Source organism: Typopeltis vanoorti, chromosome 9 (genome assembly GCF_054136105.1).
Source record: "Typopeltis vanoorti isolate ZY-2024b chromosome 9, IOZ_Tvanoo_1.0, whole genome shotgun sequence".
NCBI classification, from domain to species: domain Eukaryota; kingdom Metazoa; phylum Arthropoda; class Arachnida; order Uropygi; family Thelyphonidae; genus Typopeltis; species Typopeltis vanoorti.
This window is the reverse complement of record NC_143557.1, coordinates 123,333,145-123,351,280: the sequence shown is the minus strand read 5'-3', so window position 1 is coordinate 123,351,280 and position 18,136 is coordinate 123,333,145. Positions and strand designations below refer to the sequence as shown.

At 37.1% G+C, this 18,136-nt stretch overlaps 1 protein-coding gene across 4 annotated transcripts in view; it reads left to right on the top strand.

Moving 5' to 3' along the window:
* The first annotated feature begins 3,291 nt into the window (after window positions 1–3,291).
* The window catches only part of LOC150103495 (putative nuclear transport factor 2), a 150,685-nt gene continuing 135,840 nt past the window's right edge, over window positions 3,292–18,136 (top strand). For 3 of the 4 annotated variants that reach the window (XM_090397982.1, XM_090397983.1, XM_090397981.1), the window contains exon 1: window positions 3,292–3,667. In XM_090397982.1, the coding sequence (XP_090254108.1) occupies window positions 3,560–3,667 (108 nt within the window). In that variant the 5' untranslated portion in view covers window positions 3,292–3,559. Of the gene's footprint in view, window positions 3,668–3,914; window positions 3,991–18,136 lie in introns of those variants that run through there. The other variant, XM_090397984.1, reaches the window with a different exon arrangement.

Here is an 18,136-nt window from a genome sequence, read left to right as displayed (position 1 = left end):
TTATTCATGGCCTTCAGGTTTGTTCTTAGCTTTGAAATCCTGATCTTTATTTCTTTTTAACAGTTCAACTCATATGTCATTTTACTCTCCAAATATGTGAATTGTTCTACATTTTCTATATCAATTTCATCCATTTGTATCTTTTGTTTCATGTTCTTCTCATAAAATACCATTGTCTTTTTTTTTTTCCAAGTTCATAACAAGTCCAAATCTCTTCCTTCCTCATTTAACAAATTCTTTTTTTTTTTGTAGTTCTTTTTCGTCTTCTTCAATAATAACAAAGTCATCTTTATATGTGAGAGGAATCTTTATATATATGGACTTTTTCAATCGAAGGTGAGTTATCCGATCGCATAAGGAGGTAGCAGGGTTTTTCATCCCGCATACAGACAAATCGGCCCCTCAGAACACACGCAATTTACAGACAAAAAATACTAGTTGTGATGGTGTTTTAGATGGCGTTGATGTAGATAATTGGTAGTAGAGGTTCGGTATAGTGGTGGAGACAGAGAGTTGTAAAGTAGGTGCCCTCCAGCGATATGAGTCTTCGGACTCCTTGGAGGTGTCAGTAATAATAATAATAATAATCTGCAAATCTCAGATTTGTTAATTCTCATCCCATGTACTGATATTCCTTCGTTTTACCCATTGCTCTTTCTAAATATACGATGAAAATGCCTGATATGGGTTTCCCCCCCCCCCATCTAGTACCTCTGCTTGTTCTAAACCATTTCCCCAAATCATCGCCTATTCTAACTGCTGCAGTTGAAACAGTTAGAATAGGTGATGATTTGCTATTAGTTTTGATTATTGATGATTTGCTATTAGTTTCGATTATTGATTAGTTTTCTTTGATTGCTATTAGTTGCTACTATTGATTGCTATTAGTTTTCTATCAATGCCATAGTATTCTAGCACTGCTAATGTCACTTTCTCGTCGATACTGTCAAATGCCTTCTGAAAATCAACAAAGCAAGTATATAGGGTTTTTTTTTTTTCTCCTAGCTTTCTCTGCTGTTAACCGCATTGTCAAAATCTGTTGAATTTTACTTCTATTTTTACTAAATCTTGCTTGCTCGTCTGCACGGTATGCTTTCAATTGTGTTCTCAATCTTTTTGTCAACATCATCACCTTAGCAAGGTGACTTGTCAAAGCAATTTTTACTTTCTACCTTATTTCTTTTCTTGTGTAATGTCACTAATATCGATTTCACTCACTCCACTGGCATTTTTTCTTCTTTCCATACCATATTACATAGTTGGTGCATTGCTATAACCATACTCCCCCCCCCCCCTATTTAGTAATTTCTCCAGCGATGTTATCTTACCAGGACTCTTGTTGTGTTTTAGCCATCCTATTGCTTTTTCTACCTCTCCTCTTAAAATGTCCATATCATACTCATTACCCGGTTGATATCTGCTTCAATTCTTCAATCAGTTTCCCAACGCTATCTAGATCTAACTTCAGTGTTTCTTGTCTAATCTACTTCTTCTTGATCTCTTCTTTTGGTACAAAAGAAGAGATCAAGAAGAAGTCTTCTATCGCCTTCATTACTGCTTTCAATCTTAGATTCGATTTTTTTTTTCTTTGTCCACACTTCTGAGTTTCTCATCTAACACTGTTCTGTACTTTCTTCCCATTTCTGCTTCACTTATTCTTGCCGTATCTCTTCGTTTCTGTTGATGGGGTTTATATTTTCTTTTTAATTTCTACTTGATGTTTACAATCACTAAACTATGATAGCGAATCTATATCCGCTCCTTGAAAAGTTCGACACTGCTGTATTGATGTTGTCCATCTTCTTTTAATCGTAATCATATCGATCATGTTCTTGGTTTTCCTATCATTTGATAGCCACGTTCATTTTCTACACTCCTTTTGCTGGAATCTTGTGTTACAGATCATCATCTCGTGGTCTACACCAAATTCTAACATTTTTTTTTTTTCACCTTGTTCATTTCTTGCTCCAAAACCATATTTTCCCATGACGCTTTCCTAATTGAAATGCCAATTGAAATTTGGCATCAATCTCCTTCAATAATTAATACATCTTGCTTTGGTATTGTTTCTATTGTCAATATCCTCATCTGTGCTGTCAGATGTGGGTGCATTGCAGTAGGCGCCGTCACTATGCTAACAGGAATTGTAGGAAGTGCGGAAAGAAGTTTTTCCAAGCTGAAACTGATTAAAAATTATTTGCGAACAACAATGACCCACGAAAGATTGGTTGGTCTAGCAACTATATCAATAGAAACGGACATAGCTTACAATTTAAATTCAGAAGAGCTTATAAACTGTTTTATTGTGCGATATCCTCGTAGAGCAAACATTTAATTAATATTATTATGCAACTGTTTTGCATTAATGTTTCTCTTGTAGTAAAAACAAAATAGCAATTGGAGATTTTCTTATATTTTTGTCTTATAATCCATCAGGAACGATATTTAATTGTTTGCCTCAGGGTGCGATCTAATCTGGCGACGGAGCTGTCTCCTGATGATGTCCATCGCATCTCCTCCAGTCCTAGTATATCACACCGATATCTCTCCATTTCCTCGCAAAGTACTTTTGGTTTTCCTGACATCCAAAGTGTCCGTGCATTCCATGTACGATATTACTGTACGATTTACTGATAATAGTTCTGTTAGTTTCAGTTTCTGTTTCCTTTCGGTATCCCACTTTTCAATCGCTCGATTGGTATCGCGGATCTTGTTCATCCGGACGACGTCCGAGCCAGCATGTTTTAGCTGTTGATAGTATAGGCATCAGATAACAATCGTGGTTTTACTTTACCTTTAATTGTAAAAGCCCATATAAAGATTCATATATTGTGTCTGGAATGGGATTGATTTCCCCTTCGTGTCTAAAAGTTAGATAGTGCTTCTTTTTCTCTCCCTTTTTTTCAAAGACTGGATCAATAACGGTCTTTGTTTTGTTTTGTGGATGGTGGGTGGGAAAGAGAGTTTTAACTATGGAAGCACAAACACAAAGTACAGCAGAACTCGAACTTTGCTTAAAACTGAATTAAAATAAAAATTGAATCTTTAAATTATATTTTAAAACAATAAAACAGCATTTCTCTTTCAAACAAACAAACAAAAAAAATCAGTAGCGTCTTTAATTACCTTATAGGAAGTAGAAGTCGCTCATATTGTCAATTCATTATGATTTACTTTCTTAATCGCTCGAAATCATGACTGAGTCCTTTTCCTATTTATACTCTTGCTAATTTTTATTTATAATTCAATAGTTCATTCTATTTTTTTAAATTAGCATTATAGCAAATTGAAACATATAAGTTGAACAGAAATACAGTAATTCAACTAAAAATAATCTACGGAAGATTATCAAATCTGCTGATATTGTTATGACGATACCCTCGTGTCATAACACTTTCAAGAACACGTGAGCGCAAATACAGCGCGTAATCCAAATTTGGAAATGGTGACTTTGAGTTAAAATCTATTTTTCTTCGTTTCTTTCTTTTTTTTTTTTTTTTTTTGTTCTCTTAATTGATAAATTTTCAGTTTAGCTTTGCGTTTTCATGCTGTACGAGTAATGCCATTAAATCCAGATTTCGAACTGATTGGGAGTGCCTTTATTCAATATTATTACCAATGCTACGATGACCCGTTTCGACGCGTTTCCTTAGGAAAGTTATACAACGTAAGATATTTGAAGTGATCTGTATTATGTTTTGATTAGAGCTATCAATTCGACAATGTGTCAGAAAACTATTAAGCATAAACTTGTAATCTGAAGTCTTGCATAAGCAAACAATTTATATATTTATATGAATTTAATATGTTTATGTTTTGGATCATTTCGAACAGCGCTTAAAATCACGTAATCTTTTTTTTGTTGTTGTTTTCTTGCAAGAAATATTCTGTGTAGATGTTGGATAGTGATATGAATTGAAAATGTGGTATAGCGCACTGCTGCTGAATTTTGTGGAAGTAAAATAATTTGGGGCATAGAGTATAATTAAGGTATGTTGTAATTTCTGAAAACACACTTTCAAAGTTTACCAGTATCATTCTACCTACAGTCTTACACAAGTTCTCGGGGGGGGGGGGGATTTTGTGTCAATTATTATTATTATTACATAACACCTCCAGGGAGTCTAAAGACTCATCTAAGGGGTAAAACTCATTAAAGGGATAAAACGGTTGTTTTACCCCTTTTAAACCCATTTCTATAAATTGTACCCCTTGTTTTTAAAATAGCTGTTTTTAAATACGGACATTCATTGTTCCATAACTAAAGTTTTGCATTTTGTTTATTTTACTTGTTTTTCCGCCATTACTGATTATATTTCGTGTACTACCCCCGGGATACACGTACCACCGGTTGGGAACCAGTGATCTACACCAACGCCATTTACTGCCGATTACCACAGGCTTTTGGCTGGAGAGTGATATGCTAATCACTCGGCCAACCAGACCATCAATCTCATACAATCCTATCTTTTATACCAGTGAACTAAACTTTACAACCCAAACACATCTTTGCATCATGCAACATTTTTTATTTAATTTTTATTTATTGAACACACATATTCACATAAATGTAGTAATTTTATTACTGCAATATTTCAACCATATAATAAAATTAGTTTAATCCTTTATCCAAGTGTGAGCAACAAAGTTTTCCCCTGAAAGTATCTTCAGGACTGGGGTAAGGTGGTACAACACCAGGGAAACTCGTTGCAAAGGTGGAGCAAGATACTTTCAGGTGCACACTTTGTTTGCTCACACTTGGATAAAGGATTAGACTAATTTTATTATACTCTAACCAAGTGAAAAATAAACTTTCAACATCTTTCTCTAAATCCAGAGTAATTTATTAAAAAAGGGTGGCACACCATTTGGCAACTCCTATAGGGGGGATGACCTGCTAATGCTTCTGCCTGGTATCTCCACTTGGGCCTGGCTCCCACTGAAGAGACCTCAATAAAGGTCGAAACTAGTCTGGGTAGTGGCCCTTCCCTTAATGCATAACATTAGACATATCTGCAAGGAGATGTGTTTTGCATTATAGGAGATACTGAGATAGGAGTGTTGGTTAGCTTGTTCCACCTTTGCAACGAGTTGTCCTGGTGTTGTACCACCTTACTCCAGTCATGAAGATACTTTCAGGCGCAAACTTTGTTTGCTCACACTTGGATAAAGGATTAAACTAATTTTATTATACTCTAACCAAGTGAAAAATAAACTTTTTCATCATCAAAATATTTCAACCAGAAACTAACTTGTCATTATCAGTGCATCAGCATAATCACAAGGTGAAGCTATAACAAAGAATGTTAATCCTCGTAATTAAAATGAAAAGCCAAACGGCTAGTTTTCTGGCAACTTAATAGATAATAAAGGGATAAAAATCCTATGTTGTTATATAGCCAGTAAGTGAAACTCAAGATCGAGAACTACGATCTATGAGTTTCAATGCCGGAAGCTTCGAATGGCAAAGGCAATTCGAAGCAAAGGTGGAGCAAGTTCCCTCACTATTCTTGATATTCTCTCATAATGTAAAACACAGCTCCTAGGAGATGTAATACTGTCATTACATTATGAGGAGAGGTCACTACCCAGACCGGTTTCAACCTTTTTTGAGGTCTCATCAGTGAGTAGGTAGACCTGGAAGATATCAAAGCTTAGTGAAAAAGAACTTGCATACCTTCACTATACGAATGCCATAAAGGTGTACTTATATTTTGTAATTAAAATGAAAAGCCAAACGGCTAGTTTGGACACGTGTTCATAATAACATAATAACAACATAGGATTTTTATCCCTTTATTATAATGTTAATCTCCTCTTTATATTATTAAAAAAATTATAATTAATAATTCTAATTTTTATAATTATTAATTATAATAATTGTTATAAAAATATATTTATATAAAATATATTATTATAAAATAATTATAATAATTATTTAATTATTATTTTATGCATTATTATTAATTATTACAAATATAATTAATTTATTTGTAATTACTATATTGTTATGAACACATGTGTATAATAAATGTTATATTATGATTAACATGGTTGAATGAAAATGATATTCTAAGGAGAATAGAAATGGAAGGATAAAGTATTTTTTGCAAGGATAGAAAGGACAAGAAGGGAGGGGAGGGAGTGCAGTTGATAATAGCAGGGGATTTATGTCCACAGAAGTAGACATGAAAGAGGGGGAAATAGTGTCATTGGTTATGAGGCAGTGTGGTGTAACATGGAGGTTGATAGGAAGACATATTTAGTTGTTGCTATAAGCCCAGAAATGTGCAGGGTTGTGGTGATGAAGAAATGTATAAACAACTTGGATTAGTGAACAAAGGAAGGGTAATTATTATGGGTGATTTTAATTATGATGGTATAGATTGGAATGAAGAGATACCATTTGGGATAAGAAAAATTAATTTCTTGAGTTCTGGAGAGATAACTATCTCAGGGGGCACATAAAGGAGGGCACGCAAGGATCAAGGGTTTTAGATCTGATAATTTCTTCCGAGGATGTAATTGTGAGTGGGGTTTCACACTTTCCTCCAGTTGGTGAGAGTGATCATGAAGTGATCAACTGGATTGTGGCTAGCCATATGCAGACTTTTGTGAGGAAAGGATATATGTGGAATTATAAGGCTGGTGATTATGACAAGCTTAGGAGACAGCTTGGAAATAAACCATGGAACAAGGAGGTGAGCAGTAAAGAAATAAATGCTGCTATGTATTTCTCACAAAGAAATACATAACAGCATCAATGTTTGAATGTATTCCAAAGGCCAAAAGGCTGAATAAGGTAGGTGTAAAATGGATGAATGAGAAGCTTATGCATGAATTCTAGAAGAAGGTATGTGGAGGCAGTAGAAGATGACTAATGGTGATAATCTGTCATATAAAGAACAAGCCAAGAGAGTGACTTAGTTAGTACAGAAAATAAGTGTAGTATGAGCAGAAATTGGCAAATTAGTCAAAAAAAACCCCTGGAGAGTTTTTAGATACGTGGTGAGTAGAAGGATGAATGATCGTGATAAGATGATGTTAATGGATGAAAATAGTAGAATGGTAGCGGCTGTGAAAGACATTGTTGAGGTATTCAGTGATCAGTTTATAATGGTGTTTCATCCTAATCAGGATGAAATCATGAGGAACTTAAATGTAGAGGATGGCTTAATTGTGAGTGAGCAGGTATTTGAGTAAATAAATAACCTTCAAGTCAATAAGGATTGATGTGATATCACTACGCATCTTAAGGGAATGTTCCAATGAATTGTCATGCCTGTTTAATAACTCTTACAACAGCCCACATTCCAAGGAATTAAGTAGAAGGAGGGTAAAATTGTTTTTTCACTGCATAAAGGTGGTGATAAGACTGTAGCTTCAAATTACAGGCCAGTATGTATATTATTATTAATATTATTATTATTCAGGCCTCCATGGAGTCAAAAGACTCATCGTGGGAGGTCCTTTCTAAGAAACACAAGTCTATCAAGACTCATCGAGGGAGGTCCCTCCTAGGAAACACAAAGTCTATCATACCACTCCTTAAATGCATTGACTGTTCTCGCTGTCACCACTCTATCAGGCAATGCATTCCATGGTTCAACCACCCTCCATGCAAAGAAACCACTCCTCACCCTCTTTCTCACAGTTTCCTTTTGTAACTTCTAGGGATGACCCCTTGCCATGACTCCATCCCGCTGTTCAACCAAGCGAAAGAACTCCCCACTGTCAACCCTGTAGCCACCTCTCAACTGTTTAAAAGTCTCAATCATATCACCTCTCCTTCTTCTATTCACCAAACTCTGCAGTCCACACTCCCCCAGCCGATCCTCATGACTAACATTGTACAGTCCTGACACCATCTTTGTAATCTGCCTTTGTACCCTTTCCATAGTTAATTATCCCCTTCAAATCCTGGGGATAAGATCTGAGAAAAATAGTCTAAGTGTGGTCTGATCAGAGTATTATGGAACGGAATGATAACCATTTTATCTCTGCAGGTCAGTGTCCTTCTCATTATTGCAGTAATCCTCTGTGTTACCTTCACTAGATTTGCAATATGTCCCCTAAATTTCAGGTTTCTATCAATCATCAACCCCAGATCTCTTGTCTCCCCTACTTTCTCCAGTTTAACTCCTCCCATAGAGTATGCAGCACCCCATTGATGTTTCCCAAACCTCAAGACCTTACATTTTGCTGCATTAAACTGAACCCCCATTCATTTGCCCATCTATCTAGCTTATTCAAATCCTCTTGCAGGGCTACCACATCTGCACTATTACTAATAACCCTTCCCAGCTTTGCAGCATCTGCAAACAACTGAATATCCCCTTGCAATCCACTGACAATGTCATTGATATAAAGGTTAAACAATATAGGTCCCAGTACTGAGCCCTGTGGAACCCCACTTGTAACCTTCTGCCTCTTTGATATTGCTCCACCATACACAACTCTCTGATACCTATTGGACAGCCAATCCTGAATCCAGTTGACCAATCTGACATCCAGACCCATGTGCTGCAACTTGAATATCAGCTTATCATGTAGCACCCTGTCAAATGCCTTTGCTAAGTCTAAGAAAATGGCAGTATATGTCTTTCCCTCATCTAATGCTCTTGTAACTTTATCATAAAAGGCTAGCATATTGCTAAAACAAGAGCGAATCTTCACAAATCCATGTTGACTCTCACAGATAACATTACCCTCATCTTCCCAATGCTGTATACAGTTCTTCACTGCTTTCTCCAAGATCTTAGTAACTACTGATGCCACACAAACTGAAATATAATTAGACACTTCCAGTCTGCTATCACCCTTATGCAATGGCACTATCTTACCTTCCTTCCATTCCATGGGCACCTTTCCTGCAGCCAGACTTTCAATGAAAAGCCAGGTCAAAGGCACTGTCAGTTCCTTAGCACATTCTCTCAAAACTCGTGGTGAAATACTATCCACTCCCACAGCTTTACTAACATTCAGAGTATTCAGTATGTGGAACACACTCTCCCCTGCACCTCTAAACCTCGAACCTGCCCTATCCCTCTAGTATTCAAATTGACCCCTCCAGGATGAAATACTGCAATAAAATGTTCATTGAACAATTTTACTATGTCCTCTGCATCAGTCACTCTATTCCCATTTTTATACCACAATGTCATTCTTCCACAGTAATTTCTCCTCCTACTGGCCACATAGCTAAAAAATTACGTAGGATTTTCCTTGGATCCAAGGCCAATCTTTTCTCATGTTCCGGTTTTGCCTTCCTTACCATACTAGTCACTCTCCTGGCCTGTGTCTTCATGCTATATTCTTCATGCATCTTCTCTTCACCTGTATTCTTATATCTCTTCCATAGCCTTTTTTTACATGCAGTGTTCCTGTTTAATATTGTTTGTCATCCACTTTATTGCAAATTGTGTCCTTTTCTTCACTCACGGAATACAGCTTACCATTGCTGCTAACAAATATTCCTTCACAATTTCCCAAGCGCTATTGATATCTGGCCTTCCAATTCCTCCCTCCACTAAACTTCCTCAAGTTGATGTCTAACACCATTATAATCACCAGCTTTATAATTCCACATACGTTCCCATCTCTTTGATACTCCTGCATGTCTATTTATTTTCCAAGTCAAAACCATGTGTTCACTCTCTCCAACTGGTGGGAGAGATGTCATCTCAGTCATTCAACTCTTCTGATGTATAACCAAATCCAAAACTCTCGAACTTCTTGTTCCCTCTGTTACCTAAGATATTTGTCTCTCAAGAATTCTAGAAATTTCATTCCCTTATTGCTACATGCATCTTCTTCTTCCCAATTTATACTGCTGTAGTTAAAATCTCCCATAACAATCGTTCTTCTTGCAAATGCCACACTCAACTGTCTCAACATCTCTTGGTCCCTACCATCTGTGCGCCTTGGTCTATAGCAACATCCCACTAAATATCCTGTCTTGCCCACCTCCACCTCACACCATATGCTTTGAAAATCATTAGTGCCACAGCCTTCCAAAGCCTGCACCCTTAGAGGACATAGGTTGTCACTTATCATAAGCAGTACTCCACCACTACCACGCTTTCCTTTCCTATCCTGCCGAAAATTGCTGTACCCAGCAACTTCTATTCCTGTTATTATATCCTCTTCTGTTAACCACGTCTCCGTGATCCCGATCATCTTTGGCCAGGCTGATACTATCAGTGCCACCAGTTCCTCTCCCTTATTCCGAATACACCTGGCATTAGTATAAAGCATAAAAATGCCATTGTTTCTCTACCCAGCATTATCCCCTCTAGACTCCACTGGACTCAGCATTACCTGATGTCGTCCCCCTTCTCCCAAATACTTATTTCCACAAGAGGCCACCCCTGCTACCACCCACACACTGGGACACACCGACTAATTCAGAACAGCAATCTCTCCAGATGTCTACGTCCTTCCTCATTCAAATGCAAATGGTCTCTCGCATACAATTCCTCTCTGCTCTCAAACACACTCCAAGCATCCACATATTCGAATCCTCTCTTCTGATACATTTTCGCTATTATGCCTTTCAATATCACTGCTCCTCTACTTAGCTCGACATTATCATACCTAAGCAACACACACACACACACACACACACACACACACACACACCACACTATCTTTCCTCTCTGTGTCTTCTTTCTGTCCTCTTCATCAGTCATTCTATTCCCATTTTTATCCCACAGTGTCATTCTTTCACATCTGGAGTTGTGGTGAAGGTATTAGAGACTGTGGAGAAATAGAATAAGAAATTGGTTGATAACAGCAGTATTCTCTGTGGTTACCAGCATGAGTTTGTTAAAGGGAGATCATATCTTGTTTTACTAACTTATGTACTGTAACAAGATGACAAATTCCTTGAACTACAGTGATGTACTTGAATTTTGCAAAAGCTTTTGATAGACTGCCAAGTGACAAACTGTTAAATAAATTGAAACAGATGAGACTGGATAACAGACTTCTGAGTTGGATCAATAACTGACTGTCAGATAGGTAGGTATCAGACAGTTGTATATTGGGGTGCAGTATCCCGAAAGAGGATGGTCACTAGTGGTGTACTGCAGGGGTCAGTTTTGGGACCATTATTGTTCAGTTTGTATGTTAATGATATTGGGATGGGTTCAACTAGTGATATGCAGCTGTTTGCAGATGATGCGAAATTGGGGAGAGCAATGCAGAATCAAGCAGATGTTATAGCATTACCATATGACTTGAATAGATTGCATGAATGTTGCCAAGTGTACGGTTTGGAGATTTGGTAAGCAATGATGAAATTCAAAGTATAAACTTGGTGGGGAAACTTTAAAAGAAGCGGAAGAGGTGAGAGATCTAGGAGTGATGGTGGACAAAGACCTGAAATTCACAGGCCACATTGCACAAGTTCTGAAGACATCACATCGGATAATGGCAATGATGCAGAGGATCCTGACATGCAGAAATAGAGAGGTTACGATGCCATTATATAAGGCCTTATATGCATTATTGTGCACAGAATTGATCGTCACTGGGTTTTCATGGTGACGAGGATATGTTGGAAAGGGTCCAGAGAAGATTCACAAGGTGGTCAGTGGTCTTTGGAATGTGGAGTATGAAGACAGATTGAAAGAATGTAAATTGCAAAGCCTCGTGAATAGAAGGAACAGGGGGGGGATATCATTGAGACATATAAGCTAGTCAGGGGTGGCTGTCAGATTGACATGGAAAAGATTTTTCATAGAATTAGAAGAGTGGGAGGTAGAACAAGAGGCCATTGCTGAAAACTGTGTGAGTAGAGGAGTGAGGAGTAGGTTCTTTGTATGGAGAGTAGTTGAGTGAAATGCACTGCCTGAGTGTGTTTTGAATGTAGACACATTGAATCAGTTTAAGGCATGGTTTGATGAGCATTGTGTGCAATATTATTATTATTATTATTATTCAGGCCTCCAAGGAGTCAAAAGACTCATCGAGGGAGGTCCTTCCTAAGACATAAAGTCTGTCAAGACTCATCGAGGGGAGGTCCCCCCCCTGAGAAACACAAAGTTTATCATACCACGTACCTCCTACGATCAGTCTCAGACTCTGTGGAGGTCAGATAATAATAATATAAATAATATAATGGAACACGGTCCACTAAAAATTCATCATCATCCAAATATCCCTTCTTAAATCAGTATAATTTTCTTTATATCATTAATATAAGGTTGGTCGATTGGTAGAGCCTCTGCTACTAATTGCTCGCAAAAAAAAAAGTTAAGCAAGTTTGAGCACAGTTAGTAGGTGGAAGGGATTCAATCGTTTGATGCTGTTGGCACACTCTCCCTCGATGAGTATTTGGACTCCCTGGAGGTGTAACATAATAATAATAATAATAATATACAATTTAAAGAGAAGTGGTCCAAATACAGAGCCTTGAGGTACACTCATTCTCCTAGATTCTATTCCACTCCATTCCTCTATGTACTATGATGTCTGTCTGTCATCCCCCTCCCCACCCTCACTCCATGCCATCAACTTCATGTTCCCATTTGCTCCAACTTATATAATGCTTTTCGATGTGGTATTCTGTCAAATACCTGCTATTTTTGCTAAGTCCAGCATTATCATAGTGTAGCCATTTCCCTTATCTAATTCTGTTGTCACTCTATTATAAAATGTAAGGAAATTATTAATACAGGACCCATCTTTTACAAAGTTGATTCTCACCATAGAGTTTCTATCAGCCCACTGCTGGGTTTTACCTTGAACTAACTTCTCCAATCACCACTCCTGAGATATTTTTGTCTTTAATTTGCTACTTCTGTCTTGGAGCACTGCAATGTAATGGAACTATCTTAGACTCTTTCCACTCCTTTGAATCCTTGTCAGGGGTGAGGCTTAGTAGGTCTTTTTTTTGTATTACTTCAAGCCTTCATAGAATCTGAAGACTAATCATCACAAGCAGTACCATCAACAGGGTGTAGCTTAGAGGCAGCCTGCGGCTTAATAAGTCATTCATTCAGCCATATTGTGGTAGGCTCCATTGCTATGCTAACAATTCCTTTTAGCATAGCAAGTGCTGAATGAAGTTTTTCCAAGTTTTAACTGATTAAAAATTATTTGCGAACAGCAATGACCCAAGAAAGATTGGTTGGTCTAGCAACTATATCGATAGAGGCAGATATAACTTATAATTTAAATTTAGAAGAGCTTATAAACAGTTTTATTGTGCGATATCCCCATAGAACAAATATTTAATTGATATTATTATGTAATCATTTTGCATTAATGTTTTTCTTGTAATAAAAATGAAATAGTAATTGGAGATTTTCTTATATTTTTGTCTTATAACCATCAGGGGTGATATTAAATTGTTTGCCTCAGGGCACAATCTAATCTGGCGACGGCCCTGATCACAAGACACAATTATTGAACTCTTAGGATTTAAGATGAAAGATGAACATCTCCATGAGAATGTTTATTTTAATATCATCAACTATTTCAGTAGCTTTATATTATTTAATTTTATGTACTGAATGATATACACTGAGTGGTTATTTTATCTGGAACAGCATTTAATAAAGAGTGGGACCCTCCCCTTTTTGGCCTTAAGAATGGCCTGTATTCCTGTAGCATTGATTCAACTCAGTGTCTGAAACATTCCTTTGGAGAGTGTGCCCACACTGTCATAATATGTTTGATAATTAAGAAAATCACTCTAGAGAACAAAACATGAAACTTATTTTAGGCCACTTGCCTCTGATAATCTGAAGTAAAGGAAACTCATCATGTTCCTCGAACCCCTACTTCAATAAGCAGAGTAGTAGGCTCATAATTGAGTGAAATTCAATTATCTCCATTTCGGTGTGGAGTACAAAAAATTTCACAAACAACCATACCTGCTGTAGGAGTTGAACCTACATCCTGCTGGTTGATGAGTGAGTATACTAACCACTTAGCCAGGCAGAAAACTAGATTCATTAGCTACAGTGTGTGGTGAGTGCAGAGATAGTGAATGCATTTAAGTCACGGTATGAGGAGCTATGCATGTGAAGGTGGGTCCTCCCATGATGACTCTCTCAACTTCATGGAGGTCTGTTGATAATAATTTATTCTGGGATTTGAGTTGAACTATGAGGGCATTGATTGGCTGCTCCATGCATTTGGACAGATGTGACAGAGGATGGGTGAATTCTTGATGTCTATCCTGATGAACAGCTGCCATAGAAGTATTTATAGAAGCTGCAGACTGTAGAAACTGAATGCCTATGTGAAAGTGAGTGCAGTTTATTAGTGAGAGAAGATGATGAGTCTTTTGACTCCACTGAGGCCTGAATAATAATAATTAATCTGACTGCCCTTTTCTGTATAGAATCCAGTATTTTTAAGGAGCTCTTAGGGACACCACCCCAGATGTGAGAGCAGTATTCAGTGGTTAGCAGATTTGTGATTTGTATAGGATTAGGAGTTGTGTGGAGTTAAAGTAGTGCCTTGAGTGAAAGAGAAAACCTAATTTGAAAGTTTATTTTTCACTTGATTAGACTATAATAAATTTAGTTTAATCCTTTATCCAAGTGTGAGCAAACAAAGTTTGTGCCTGAAAATATCTTCAGGACTGAGGTAAGGTAGTACAACAGTAGGCAACTCACAGCAAAGGTGGATGAAGCTCTCAACTCCTTGTCTCAGCATCTCCCATAATGCACAGCACATCTTGTGGACATGTATACTGCTATGCATTAAGGGAAGGGCCACTACCCATACCAGTTTCGACCTTTATTGAGGTCTCGTCAATGGGAGCCAGGCCCAGAATGGAGATTCTAAGGCAGAAGCAATAGGAGGGTCATCCTTACCTATAGGAGTTACCAAAAGGTGTGCCACCTTGTTATTAAATTGCTCTGGATTTAGAGAAATATGTTTGAAAGTTTATTTTTCACTTGGTTAGACTATAATAAATTTAGTTTAATTCTTCAAACATCTTTCTCTAAATCCAGAGTAATTTAATAACAAGGTGGCACACCTTTTGGCAACTCCTATAGGTAAGGATGACCTCTCCTATTGCTTCTGCCTTAGTATCTCCACTCTGGGCCTGGCTCCCATTGACGAGACCTCAATAAAGGTCGAAACCGGTATGGATAGTGGCCCTTCCCTTAATGCATAGCAGTATATATGTTTGCAAGGAGATGTGCTGTGCATTATGGGAGATACTGAGACAAGGAGTTGAGAGCTTCATCCATTTTTCCTGCAAGTTGCCTGGTGTTGTCCTCAGTCCTGAAGATATTTTCAGGTGCAAGCTTTGTTTGCTCACTTTTGGATAAAGGATTAAACTAAATTTATTATAGAAAACCTAATATTTTGGGTGCAGAGTAGGCAATATTTGTGATATGTTTATGTCAATAGAGATTTGAGGTTAAAGTTATTCCAAGAAGATAAATCTCATCTTGGAAAGAGATTTGAGTATTGTCAAGGGTAAGATTGTAAGAACAGGAATCTTTTTCTGTGGGAAATAATGCAGACCTGTGTGCTTTACTAGTATTGAAGTAGACAGGGTTACCCAAATCCCATTGATAAATGTTTTGAAAATCAGAATTTAAGGTAGTAGAAGCTACAGTTCTGCAGGTTGTGATGATTTGTGCTTTGCAAAGTTTGTTAAAAGAAAAGGAGTGCAATGTGATGTCATCATTAAAACTGTGTACTAAATTGGAAGTCAGCTGTAGTAGATCGTTTTTATATAGAAGGGCTGATAGAAACTCTATGGTGAGAATCAACTTTGTAAAAGATGGGTCCTGTATTAATAATTTCCTTACATTTTATAATAGAGTGACAACAGAATTAGATAAGGGAAATTGCTACACTATGATAATGCTGGACTTAGCAAAAATAGCAGGTATTTGACAGAATACCACATCGAAAAGCATTATATAAGTTGGAGCAAATGGGAACATGAAGTTGATGGCATGGAGTGAGGGTGGGGAGGGGGCTGACAGACAGACATCATAGTACATAGAGGAATGGAGTGGAGTAGAATCTAGGAGAATGAGTGTACCTCAAGGCTCTGTATTTGGACCACTTCTCTTTAAATTGTATATTATTATTATTATATTACACCTCCAGGGAGTCCAAATACTCATCGAGGGAGAGTGTGCCAACAGCATCAAACAGGTTGGGTGAAAGAACACATTGTGGAACCTCAGCATCACTTGGATAATTAGAAGATAAGGAGTCATATACTATCACTTGAAGTAAGTGTCCAGTCAGAAAGCTGGCTACTTAAATTGCAAAGGTCAGAAGGTTAAATAAGGTAGCTATGAAATGGACAAATGAAGAGATTAAGCATGTAATATAGAGAAAAAAAAAGGCATCATGGAGGAGTGGTAATAATCAATTCCATGAAGAATACAAACAACAGGCAGGATGGGTGACTCAGTTGGTAAGGGTAGCAAAAGTGAAGTATGAGCAGCAGTTTGCTAATGAAGCCGGAAAAAAAAATCCTTGGGAGTTCTTTGGATATGTAACTAGCAAAAAAGAAAAAAAAAAAAAAAGATTATGGTAGGATTGCACATTGGAAAAATGGTATAAGGATATCTGCTGTGGAGGATGTATTTGAAATATTTATTGAGCAGTTCATAAAGGTCTTTCACCCTTGTGAATATGACATCATCGAGAGCTCGAGAGCATTGGATTACGACAAGGAAGAGAAACTGTGAGTGAGTAAAAGGTATATGGGAAATTAATTAATAAGGCTTTGGGACTTGATTTTGAAGAAACGTACCAGGAAGTTGGCATCTGCCTTGACATATTTGTTTAATATGAATCTTACATTAGGTCCAGTTTCAAATGACTGGAAGGAAGGCAAGATTGTACTACTTCATAAAGCAAGTGACAAAATTCACGAATCAAATTATAGCCTATATAAGTTTCAGGTGTTCTGGTTAAAGTGTTGGAAAGGCTTAGGTGAACCAGGAATCCAGAATTAGGTTCACAACAATTGTATTATCTTTGATGAACAGCATGGATTTGTTAAAGGGAGGTCATGTTTTAGTAATATACTTACTTATTACAATGAGGTGAAAGCAGCATTGGATGTTGGAGATGGATATACTGTAGTATACTAAGACTTTGCAAAGACTTTTTCTTGCAAAGAACAAGCTGGATTCAGGCCAAATACAGGCTGTCAGGATCAGATTTTCACTTTATGACAAATAGTTGAGAAGTCATGGGAATATAACAAAGATCTGTATTTAAGTTTTGTAGATCTGGAAAAAGCATATGAAAATGTGCCAACAGAGAAGCTATTCAAAATGCTACAGTTGTATGGTGTCAGTGGGGTGTTATACCAAGCAATACTTAGTCTTGATTTGAGTTGTAAGTCAGCAGTTAGAATTAAAGGAAGTACAGGAAGATAGTTTGATGTTAAATCTGGTGTCAGACAAGGATGTACATTATCCCCTCTGTTATTTATTATCTATATGGATCACATTATGAAGGAAAATGGTATTAAATCTGATATCAAAATTGGAGATGCTGATGTCAGCTCCTTGTTTTATGCGGATGATGTTATATTTCTAAATAAATCTGCTACAAGTCTGCAAGATTTCCTGACTAAATTAAATAACTGTTGTGATAGATATGGTATGAAGGTCAGCAATAATAAGACAAAGACAATGGAAATAGGCAGTATCATTGAAAATATCAACTGCATTGTGAATGGAGAACCTATAGAACAAGTAAAACATTTCAGCTACTTAGGCACAATTTTTAGTGAAGATAGTAAATTAAATATGGAAATAGACAATAGGATCAACAAAGCTGGTATCTTAGGAAGTCGACTGAATAAGTTTTTATGGAATAAGAGAGAAATCAGTCAAAACACTAAATTACTGTATACAAGACAGTTTTCAAACCAGAGGTGGGTTAGAAGCAAAACACTTGACCAAAAAATAGAGACTGCAGATATGAGAGTCCTGAAAAAGATTATTCATGTGAACAGATGGCATCAATGGCAATATCATATTAAAAACAAGGATATTAGGAAAGAACTTGACATTGTTAGCATCCATGAATGTGTTAGCAGAGCTAATCTCAGGTGGTATGGTCACGTAAAGAGAATGAGAGAGGAAAGATTAGCAGAACAATTGTTCTCTGCTAGCTTGGC